Genomic DNA, 12,227 nt, shown 5'->3' with positions numbered 1-12,227 from the left:
CACGAGCGCAGGGGCGAGCAGGAGCGCATCCACCGTGAGCGCGAGGAGCTGCGGCGCCAGCGGGAACTGCGCTACGAGCAGGAGCGGCGGCCTGCGGTGCGGCGGCCCTACGACCTGGACCGGCGAGATGATGCCTATTGGCCAGAAGCTAAGCGGGCCGCCCTGGATGAGCGCTACCATTCTGACTTTAACCGCCAGGACCGCTTCCACGACTTTGACCACAGGGACCGCGGTCGCTACCCCGACCACTCGGTGGACAGGAGAGAAGGTTCAAGGTCAATGATGGGAGAACGAGAAGGACAGCATTACCCAGAACGCCATGGAGGACCAGAGCGCCACGGCCGGGACTCCCGCGATGGCTGGGGGGGCTATGGCTCCGACAAGAGGATGAGTGAGGGCCGGGGGCTGCCTCCTCCCCCCCAGGGGCAGATGTGACTGGGGGGACCATGGCCGAAGAGAGGATGACCGGGCATGGCAGGGCATGGCTGACGGTGGCATGATGGACAGGGATCACAAGAGGTGGCAAGGTGGTGAGAGAAGCATGTCCGGTCACTTGGGGCCTGGCCACATGATGAACCGAGGAGGGATGTCAGGGCGCGGCAGCTTTGCCCCAGGTGGGGCCTCCGGGGGCCACCCCATCCCACATGGTGGCATGCAAGGCGGGTTCGGAGGCCAGAGCCGGGGGAGCAGGCCCAGCGACGCCCGCTTCACTCGCCCCTACTGAGTATTGGAATCCTGTGTCCTGTCACGTGGCAACAAGGCTATGTTCTGTTAGGAGTTATCTTAAACTGTGTAAAAATATATTTTTTTAATCTGCTGCCATATTGTAGCTCAATACAATGTGAATTTTGTTTTTCGTTTTCGGTTTTTGTTTTTGTTTTTTTTTTTTTGTAATAAATGTGTTTCCGTTCACATACCCTTTAAAAAAAAAAAAAGAAATAAGCATGTATATGTGTGTGTGTATGTGTGTGTGTGTGTGTAGATACACATAAAGACAATAACCATTCACAAAAGATAAATAACTCATTAATAATAACTTAGCATGCCCACAGACACTGTTCCAAGCACTCATGATAGATTAACTCTCATAGTGACCCTATGAAATAGGTGCTATTGTTGTCCCTATTATGTAGATAAAGAAATTGAGATCCAGGGGACTTGCTCAAAGTTACACAGGTAGCAAGGGGTGAAGCACAGACCTCCTGCCTCCAGAGTCCGCGTTCTAAACCACTATATTTCACTCTCTCCAAAGCTGTAAGGACATTTATCCTAGCACTGATTATAACAATAAATTGAAAACAACCTAGTTTTCCAGGAATAGGCAACTGGTGAAAAAAATTTGGTACAGTCATACAATGGAATACTATCCATTAATCAAATGATTTTATGGAAGATAATTTTATCAACTGGAACAATATTTATGATATCATAATTATAAAAAGTAGATTTTAAAAAGGCCAGAGTGGCTCATGCCTATGATTCCAGCACTTGTGAAGCTGAGACAGGAAGATCATTTGAGGTCAGGAGTTAGAGACCAGCCTGGGAAACACAGCAAGACCCGAAATCTACAAAAACATACAAAAATTAGCCCAGCGTGGTGGCTTGCACTGGTAGTTTCAGCTACTCAGGAGGCTACGGTGGCAGGATCACTTGAGCCCAGGAGGTTGAGGCTGCAGCGAGTCATGATTGCTCTACTGAACTCCAACCTGGATGACAGAGTAGGACTCTGTCTAAAAAAAAAAAAAAAAAAAAAAAAAAACGACCTTATTCACAAACGTGAATGCAGCTTGGCCTGCTCTTCTCTAAATACTACAACTCTAATACTTTTACTTAGTTTCAAAAAATTTATTTGGTTTCATTTATCCTGTTACTGAATGCTCTCCAAAGTTTCCATGTCCCTCTTAACTTCTAGGAGCCTCAGATATTGAATTAAATATCTGTCAACTCCTTATGTTCAGTGGAGAATTAGTTGACTGACAAAAAAGAAATTTTACCTAATAAAATTACCTTGATACAAACAGCAAGATCATGTCAAAAGCACTTTAAAAAATCATGGTGAGTTATTACAGAGTTTTCCCCCATGTGACATTATGGTCTTGGTGGCCCCAAGCACACATGCTTTACAGAACATATTTTATAAAACAAGAGACTGGTAGGGAGAAGTACAGGAACCGAGAGGACAGGACTGATTTCTCCTTTTCTTCACAATCGTGTTCTACACCTCATTCAACAACTTATCTCCCAGTGGAACAGTCAGGCAGACACCAGCTCTGTTTTCTTAGGATTAGAACAGAAAAAGAACAACAACAACAAAAAACTTTGAAGATATCTTATGATAGAAATGAGTTTAGCAGAAATTGATAACTATCAGCATAGAAAAATGGGTTTCAGGCTCTTCAAGAAATATTATCATGTTGACATGGTTAATTTCCTGGCTATATCCAAGCACAGTGACATGTTTTCAAGTGATAACTTCCCCGCTTTGGGCTGTACTTTCCTAAACTGCCACTAACACATGGACCTTACAATATGAATACTGTTCATTAACATGGTCTATTCAGGAAAAAAATTCACATACAGATCTTTACAGACAAATAGGAATTAGAACAAGTAGGACACAGAAACCTGGGTTGAATTCAGACATTACTGTGACTTCCTTTCCTTTCTTCATTTGTCATATTTAACCATTTCAACGTATCCATTTTTAAATGTATCCCAGAGAGTTATACAGGCTATAGCACATAAGCCAGCTTTCATCCCTGATAACTACAAGGGTAAACTGACTTTGTCTAGACTGGAGGCAGAATTCATTCCTTATGTTTAGTGCAGAATTTGACCAGTTATTCTGAATTGAAGTACCATGTTTGGAGAGACAGCTTGGAGAGAGTCTGAACTCAAACCATCTGACATCTTTTCCTTAACACCTCACTCTAATCTCACAGGGCAAGAGTTTCTTTCACTCCACAAGAGAAAGTGACTGGTTGGCTATTCCCACTAACAACTTATAAAATACATAGTTAACATGAAAATAGCTTGAGTATTCTATTTTTTAAAAAGAGGTAAAGGAACAAAATTTTATTTCAGATTAAATTGAAAGTGACCTAAATGCTATGAGCAAGTGCCGACTCATTTTCAGCCTCTGGTTTCAGTTCTTAATCTACTAACCACCGGAAATGGGCTCTCAGGTGCAAGATGCCCAGATTCATGCAGATATTTCATGGAATGGCTTAATGAGAGTCTCAGACAGGCACAGACAGCTTGCTCTAATAAGCTCTCATAATAAGTTGGAAGTTTAAACTGCTGGTTTAGTACTACTTGGATTATATATAATTGAAGCTCCAATCCTTAAGTAAAAACTAGTAGAGAACTGGATCTTCTCAAAACAATAGACTCACATCGGAACCCTTATGGCTATAACTTTCAATACCCCAGTAAGCCCAGGTTACATTCATGGGCTGGGTACTGAAGTTCATTTAAATGATATTTTTTAAGTACCTGCCATGCGTCAGACATGGTGCTAGACTGGAATTCAAAGGAAAATAAAGAGCACAGGCTTCTAGCAGCTTACCATTTAATGACAGAGACATCAAGTCTGAGGCAATACAATACTGAATAATAAGTAATAAGGTCAGGGGATGGATGAGGTACAATGGAAAACATAAAGAGGTGATACTAAACCAACCAGTGTTGGTGTATCAGAAAGGCTTCGCAGCTAAACTGTTGCCTAAACTGAGACCAAAAGGCAGGGTGTGCCACGTTTAGGTACAGGGTAGACGACTGTTAAGTAGGAAGTCTGGGTGTGAGGGGTGCAGGGGCTGCAGGGAATGATACATGCAACAGCCAAAAGACTATGCACACTAACTTGATTCTCTCTGCTGTTGTTCTATGGCCATTAACATTTTCACAGCTCTGTACACAACAAAAAGAAGTAGGAATAACTATGGAGAGAGAGTAGACCCGTCCTCTCGCTCCCTCAGTACTCCCCAGCCTTCCAAATGCAGCTCAGGAAACTCTGTCCTTAGGCACGCTTTTGAGAACCGATCCAAGATACTCTCTGAAAATAGTATTATCTACTTTCCGTGTCATTCACTTTGCACTCAGATGATAATTTTTCTTTATTTCACTTTTTGTAGAGATGGGGTCTCACTATGTTTCCCAGGCTGATCTTGAACTCAAGGCCTCAAGAGATCCTCCATCCTTGGCCTCCCAAAGTTCTAGGATTACAGGTGTGAGCCACTGTGCCCAGCAACTAGTTTGTAATCTTTATATTTGCTGGCCTAGTTCTGTAATTTCCAAATGAAACTGAATTTCATAGATGTTAGGATGCAATGACACCCTTTCTTTATTTCAGCAGAGTCAATAGAAAGTTTTGCACAGCCATGTATGACAGTCATCTGTTTGACAATGATGATTAGATGCATTCTGATTTCAGAGGTGAAAATCTGTGCACCCTGAGTCATAATAATAATTATGTTGAGACTGATACTTACAGTGATAACGCTAACCTCCCCCATGAGTGCAAATCCACATTTTTTTTTTAAGACAGGGTCTCACTCTATCACCCAGGCTGGAGTGCAGTGGTGCGATCTTGGCTCACTGTAGCCTTAACCTTCCCTGGGCTCAAGTGATCCTCTCACCTGAGTAGCTGGGACTACAGACGCCCACCACCACGATCGGCTACTTCTTTGTATTTTTAGTAGAGATGAGATTTCATCATGTTGCCCAGCCTGGTCTTGAACTCCTGAGCTCAAGCTCTCTGGGCACTTTGGCATCCCAAAGTGCTGGGATTACAGGAATAAGCTGCTGCAGCCAGCTGGAAACCAGCACTCTTATGTAGTACTACAGGACAGTAAACTACCACGTCCTTATTAGAAAGTAGTCTGGCAAAGTCTAATAAAGCCACTTTACCATAAATTCTTCTTTTGGGAGTTTTTCCCAAAGAAATAAGCATGTAGACTGGAGCGGTTCCCTCGCAGGCGGCGCCATTTTGTGCTAGGAGCCTGATAAAACCGGCCTGGTTCTGTGGAAAGTGGGCGGCGGAGCCAGGATCCCTGGAATGGCGAAGACTCTGTCAGGCCTAGGAGATTCTGGAGCAGCGGGCGCGGCGGCTCTGAGCTCCGCCTCGTCAGAGACCGGAACGGGGCGCCTCAGCGACCTGCGAGTGATCGATCTGCGGGCGGAGCTGAGGAAAGGGAATGTGGACTCCAGCGGCAACAAGAGCGTTTTGATGGAGCGGCTGAAGAAGGCAATTGAAGATGAAGGTGGTAATCCTGACGAAATTGAAATTACCTCCGAAGGAAACAAGAAAACATCAAAGAGGTCCAGCAAAGGGTGCAAACCAGAAGAAGAGCGTGTGGAAGATAAGGGGCTGGAGGAAAACTCTGGGGATGGACAGGAGGATGTTGAGACCAGTCTGGAGAACTTGCAGGACATCGACATCATGGATATCAGTGTATTGGATGAAGCAGAAATTGATAATGGAAGCGTTGCAGATTGTGTCGAAGACCATGATGCTGATAACCTCCAGGAGCCCCTGTCGGATAGTAGAGAGCTAGTCGAGGGGGAAATGAAAGAGCTTCCGGAGCAGCTTCAGGAACATGCTATAGAGGACAAAGAAACTATAAACAGTTTAGATACTTCATCATCTGACTTCACAGGAAATTGAAGAGCCATCCCTGGAGCCAGAAAATGAGAAAATACTCGACATTTTGGGGGAAACTTGTAAATCTGAGCCAGTAAAAGAAGAAAGTTCCGAGCTGGAGCAGCCATTTGCCCAGGACACAAGTAGCGTGGGGCCAGACAGAAAGCTTGCGGAGGAAGAGGACCTATTTGACAGCGCCCATCCGGAAGAGGGTGACTTAGATTTGGCCAGCGAGTCAACAACACACGCTCAGTCGAGCAAGGCAGACAGCCTGTTAGTGGTAGTGAAAAGGGAGCCCGCGGAGCAGCCAGGCGATGGCGAGAGGATGGACTGTGAGCCTGTAGGGCTAGAGCAGGCCGTTGAGCAAAGTAGTGCGGCCTCCGAGCTGGCGGAGGCCTCTAGCGAGGAGCTCGCGGGAGCACCCACAGAAGCTCCAAGCCCAGAAGCCAGAGATAGCAAAGAAGACAGGAGGAAGTTTGATTTTGAAGCTTGTAATGAAGTCCCTCCGGCTCCTAAAGTGTCCTCAACCAGTGAGGGCGCTGATCAGAAAATGAGTTCTCCCGAAGATGACTCGGATACAAAAAGGCTTTCCAAAGAGGAAAAGGGACGCAGCAGTTGTGGTAGAAATTTCTGGGTTAGTGGACTCTCTTCTACAACCAGAGCTACAGATTTGAAGAATCTTTTCAGCAAATATGGGAAGGTGGTGGGCGCCAAGGTTGTGACAAATGCCCGGAGTCCTGGAGCTCGCTGTTACGGTTTTGTCACGATGTCCACAGCAGAAGAGGCCACAAAATGCATTAACCACCTGCACAAGACGGAGCTCCATGGAAAGATGATCTCCGTGGAGAAAGCCAAAAATGAACCGGTGGGAAAGAAAACCTCTGACAAAAGAGACAGTGACGGGAAAAAGGAGAAGTCGAGCAACAGTGACAGATCTGCAAACCTTAAGAGGGACGATAAATGTGACAGAAAAGATGATGCTAAGAAGGGTGAAGACGGAAGTGGAGAAAAGAGTAAGGACCAAGATGCTCAGAAACTTGGCCCCTCAGAGCGATCTCGAGTCACAAAGTCAGGAAGTCGAGGGACCGAGCGGACTGTAGTAATGGATAAATCCAAAGGGGTGCCTGTGATTAGTGTAAAAACATGTGGGTAAGAAAGAGAGAGCTTCCAAAAGCCAGGATCGCAAATCAGCCAGCAGAGAGAAGCGGTCCGTCGTGTCCTTCGATAAGGTCAAGGAGCCTCGGAAGTCGAGAGACTCAGAGTCCCATAGGGTACGTGAGTGCAGTGAACGCGAACAACGCATGCAGGCGCAGTGGGAGCGCGAGGAGCGTGAGCGGCTGGAGATTGCCCGAGAGAGGCTGGCATTCCAGCGAGAGCGGCTGGAGCGCGAGCGCATGCACGTGGAGCACGAGCGCAGGGGCGAGCAGGAGCGCATCCACCGTGAGCGCGAGGAGCTGCGGCGCCAGCGGGAACTGCGCTACGAGCAGGAGCGGCGGCCTGCGGTGCGGCGGCCCTACGACCTGGACCGGCGAGATGATGCCTATTGGCCAGAAGCTAAGCGGGCCGCCCTGGATGAGCGCTACCATTCTGACTTTAACCGCCAGGACCGCTTCCACGACTTTGACCACAGGGACCGCGGTCGCTACCCCGACCACTCGGTGGACAGGAGAGAAGGTTCAAGGTCAATGATGGGAGAACGAGAAGGACAGCATTACCCAGAACGCCATGGAGGACCAGAGCGCCACGGCCGGGACTCCCGCGATGGCTGGGGGGGCTATGGCTCCGACAAGAGGATGAGTGAGGGCCGGGGGCTGCCTCCTCCCCCCCAGGGGCAGATGTGACTGGGGGGACCATGGCCGAAGAGAGGATGACCGGGCATGGCAGGGCATGGCTGACGGTGGCATGATGGACAGGGATCACAAGAGGTGGCAAGGTGGTGAGAGAAGCATGTCCGGTCACTTGGGGCCTGGCCACATGATGAACCGAGGAGGGATGTCAGGGCGCGGCAGCTTTGCCCCAGGTGGGGCCTCCGGGGGCCACCCCATCCCACATGGTGGCATGCAAGGCGGGTTCGGAGGCCAGAGCCGGGGGAGCAGGCCCAGCGACGCCCGCTTCACTCGCCCCTACTGAGTATTGGAATCCTGTGTCCTGTCACGTGGCAACAAGGCTATGTTCTGTTAGGAGTTATCTTAAACTGTGTAAAAATATATTTTTTTAATCTGCTGCCATATTGTAGCTCAATACAATGTGAATTTTGTTTTTCGTTTTCGGTTTTTGTTTTTGTTTTTTTTTTTTTGTAATAAATGTGTTTCCGTTCACATACCCTTTAAAAAAAAAAAAAGAAATAAGCATGTATATGTGTGTGTGTATGTGTGTGTGTGTGTGTAGATACACATAAAGACAATAACCATTCACAAAAGATAAATAACTCATTAATAATAACTTAGCATGCCCACAGACACTGTTCCAAGCACTCATGATAGATTAACTCTCATAGTGACCCTATGAAATAGGTGCTATTGTTGTCCCTATTATGTAGATAAAGAAATTGAGATCCAGGGGACTTGCTCAAAGTTACACAGGTAGCAAGGGGTGAAGCACAGACCTCCTGCCTCCAGAGTCCGCGTTCTAAACCACTATATTTCACTCTCTCCAAAGCTGTAAGGACATTTATCCTAGCACTGATTATAACAATAAATTGAAAACAACCTAGTTTTCCAGGAATAGGCAACTGGTGAAAAAAATTTGGTACAGTCATACAATGGAATACTATCCATTAATCAAATGATTTTATGGAAGATAATTTTATCAACTGGAACAATATTTATGATATCATAATTATAAAAAGTAGATTTTAAAAAGGCCAGAGTGGCTCATGCCTATGATTCCAGCACTTGTGAAGCTGAGACAGGAAGATCATTTGAGGTCAGGAGTTAGAGACCAGCCTGGGAAACACAGCAAGACCCGAAATCTACAAAAACATACAAAAATTAGCCCAGCGTGGTGGCTTGCACTGGTAGTTTCAGCTACTCAGGAGGCTACGGTGGCAGGATCACTTGAGCCCAGGAGGTTGAGGCTGCAGCGAGTCATGATTGCTCTACTGAACTCCAACCTGGATGACAGAGTAGGACTCTGTCTCAAAAAAAAAAAAAAAAAAAAATCTCAAAAAACAATGCACCATATAATCCAATTTTAGCAATATATCAGAATGAACCCAATGAAACTGTCATGAATTTAGGTAAAGATGGCCAAATATCAGCAATTGCATATGGTTGAAACTGCTATCTGGGGAAAAGAGGGAAAAGGGTTAAAATGAGAAAGAGAGACAGAGCTACAGTGAAATGGCATCAATGGGTATCTCTGGGTCTTGAGATTATGTATGATTATTCTTTTATTCATTTGGTTTAACCAGGTTTTCTAAATGTCTTACAGTAAATGTGTATCCTTTTGGCAGTAAAAGAAAAGCAAGCGGTAAGATTTTTTAAATGGTTCTATCTGCTGAGGATTTACATCATGCCAGGTTCCGTGCTTTATGCTTTACCTATCTCTTTCCTTTTAAAAAGGAAGTACATGTGCAGGTTTGTTATGCAGGTAAACTCGTGTCATGGGAGTTTGTCATACAGATTATTTCATCACCCAAGTACTAAGCCTAGCATCTAATAGTTATTTTTTTCTGATCCTCTCCCTCCTCCCACCCTCCACCTGCCAATAGGCCCCAGTGTCCGTTGTTCCTCTTTATGTGTCCATGTGTTCTCAATATTTAGCTCCCACTTATAATTGAGAACATGAAGTATTTGGTTTTCTGTTCTCACATTAGTTTGGTAAGGATAATGGCCTCCAGCTCCATTCATGCCCCTGCAAAGAACATGATCTCATTCTTTTATATGGCTGCACAGTATTCCATGGTGTATTTGTAGCACCTTTTCTTTATCCAATCTGCCACTGATGGCCATTTAGGTTGATTCCATGTCTTTGCTATTGTGAACAGGGCTGCAGTGAACATTGACGTGCATGTACCTTTATGTTAGAACCATTTATATTCCTCTGGATATATACCCAATAATGGGATTGCTGGGTCGAATGGTAGTTCTGCTTTCAGCTCTCTGAAGAATCATCACACTGTCTTCCACAATAATTGAACTAATTTACACTCCAACCAACAGGGTATTCCCTTTTCTCCACAACCTCGCCAGCATCTGTTATTTTTTGACTTTTTAATACTAACCATTCTGACTGGATTATACCTATTTCTACTCCTCAAGACAATTATGACAAGCACATATAGGATATTTAGGATTAGAATATTTAGGTAAAATGTCCCAAAACTAATCAGTGGGGGCATCAGTACTCAAACCCAAGGCTTTCTGCACACAAAGTCAAGGGCTTTACATGAGGCCATTCTGCTCCTGAAGTACTGAAATTATGTCTCAGTTAAGTATAATATTCCACCATTATATTCCTCATCTAATATGAAACCAGCACTCTTTCTAAGGCAGAGCAACAAATGATTAATGATTCACTGAGTAAGGCTTTGGGGTCAGCCAATAGAAAGAAATTACCTCAGTAGTGAGAACATAAGACATTTCTTAAAGAGAAAATAAAATTAAAGAGATAGCCAGATTTGAAAAGCTTCTAGAAGTTGATAATAATTCTATGTAGGCTGGGCATGGTGGCTTACACTTGTAATTCCAGCACTTTGGGAGGCTGAGGTGGGCGGACTGCTTGAGCTCAAGAGTTCAAGACCAGCCTGGGTAACATGGCGAAAACCCATCTCTACAAAAGATACAAAAATTAGCTGGATGTGGTGGCATGCACCTGTAGTCCCAGCTACTCAGGAGGCTGAGGAGGAAGGATTGCTTGAGTCCAGGAGGTCGAGGCTGCAGTGAACTGAGATGGTGCCACTGCACTCCAGACTGGGTGACACAGTGAGATCCTGTCTCAAAATAATAATTATGATAATTCTATACAAATAAAAAAGCTAGAAAGCTTGCTATGAACATAGTATCAACGTCATTAGCTTTAAGAGTATATAGATCTGAAAACCAGACCCATGTAGTACCTGGCACATAGCTGGCATTCAGAAAATATCTAGTGAATAAATGAGAGTGATTGTGAATGTAGAGCGCCATAACTTTCACAAGCAGAGAAACCCATAAAATCATCATCAAAATTCTAGGTAGATTCTTCTCTCCTAACTTGCCGCAAACCCTTGGCCCAATTTTCCATGCAAAGGATATGAAATAGAGAGTGGAAGGGGAGGCTTTATAAGATATATTGAGTTTCTAACATGTGCCAGGCATTATTACATTATGAGGGACATTATGTAGCTATTTAATTTAAACTTCACAATAACTCAATGAGTTAGGTATAATTATTCCAATATTTCCATTTGCAAAATGAACTCAGTCGGCCATTTGTTCAAAGCCACTTGGCATTCCAGTGGCAAAAGCAAGGGTTCAACCCAAGTCCATCAATGCAATGTCTCCAAAGCTGCAATCATCCCTTATACCACACTGACCACCCCAAAGAAGTGATGGTCATCAATTACACACAAAACCGGAATCAGCGCAGATTAACTGCTTCTGCCTGGTTTTCAAAGGGGAACATTCTAGAACAAATGTCTCACAACTGTTTATCTGAGAAATAATAGTTGTTTGCTTAAAATGACAGCTCCCAGGCTTCAAGTTGTAGCAGCAGGTTCATCAGAATAGTTTTGATAAGGAATACCCTATCATGCCCATAATCACACATGTATTGACAAAAAACAAGGCATTAGAAAAAATCTTTGAACACATGTAAAGAATATGGTAAATCTCCTTTTTTCACATAGGACAAGACAAAGGGGGCATCATTAGAGATAAACAGAAATGTTAAATGGAGAGGTGCTCTGGAGGAAGGAATAAGGATACATTAATACTTGTCTCATCTAAAGGACTCCATCAGCAACCAACCAAGCAATTGATAAAAGGAGATGAACTCATTTTGCCCTTTAAGAAAGAAGTGATGTTTACCATCATGTTCACCTTGTTACAAAATTCCTCAATCACTAGCTGGCTCAAGGAGGGGCTGTAGCCTCTTTACATTGGCTAGACCTGGGCCCTAGCTGGCCCATGGCCAATTTACTGCTACAAAACCTTGGGGTAGTCCCCAACTTTTATTTTTTTGTAAAATGAAGATGGCAGAACACACTAATTACACAAAAAGTACTTTTTGTTATATGTGACACTGCACAGATCTAGTAACAGCAGAAATTTTATTCCATGATTTGCACATTGGGATGTCCCAGCCCAACAAAAAGAATGCCCTAGAAAAACATCCTCCAGCTATGTATGAAGCTGCACTAACGTGTCTGACCTTCGTTTGTATTATTTGTTTGTCTTGCATGAGTCATTCATGCCAGAAAGGACAACTTAGTTCTCACAATGTGAAATTTCAGAAACGAAATTGCCCAGTAACTCTATAAAGAAATAAAGAAGCCTCAAACCTTTCATTCTTTTTTACAAAGACAACTGGAGTGAGTTCAGGCCTGCAAGCAAACCCAGAACTACTTTACATTTAGTCTTCATTGCCAATTAAAAACTGGGGT

The 12,227-nt window shown here is 44.4% G+C and overlaps 2 protein-coding genes across 2 annotated transcripts in view; one reads left to right on the top strand and one right to left on the bottom strand.

Annotated features, from left to right (window-relative positions):
* MEGF10 (multiple EGF-like-domains 10) overlaps positions 1-12,227 on the bottom strand; it is a 174,445-nt gene that overhangs the window by 65,416 nt on the left and 96,802 nt on the right. The window lies entirely within an intron of this gene.
* LOC105511876 (scaffold attachment factor B1-like) lies at positions 4,964-7,963 on the top strand. The gene is given in 4 exon segments (XM_011942091.1): positions 4,964-5,652; positions 5,654-6,788; positions 6,790-7,461; positions 7,463-7,963. Coding segments are annotated over 4 exon segments (2,712 nt in total). The 5' UTR covers positions 4,964-5,056; the 3' UTR covers positions 7,772-7,963.

Source organism: Colobus angolensis, unplaced genomic scaffold (genome assembly GCF_000951035.1).
Source record: "Colobus angolensis palliatus isolate OR3802 unplaced genomic scaffold, Cang.pa_1.0 Scaffold206, whole genome shotgun sequence".
In the NCBI taxonomy this organism is placed as follows: domain Eukaryota; kingdom Metazoa; phylum Chordata; class Mammalia; order Primates; family Cercopithecidae; genus Colobus; species Colobus angolensis.
The sequence above is the reverse complement of the archived record's forward strand: the minus strand, read 5'-3'. Positions and strand labels throughout refer to the sequence as shown.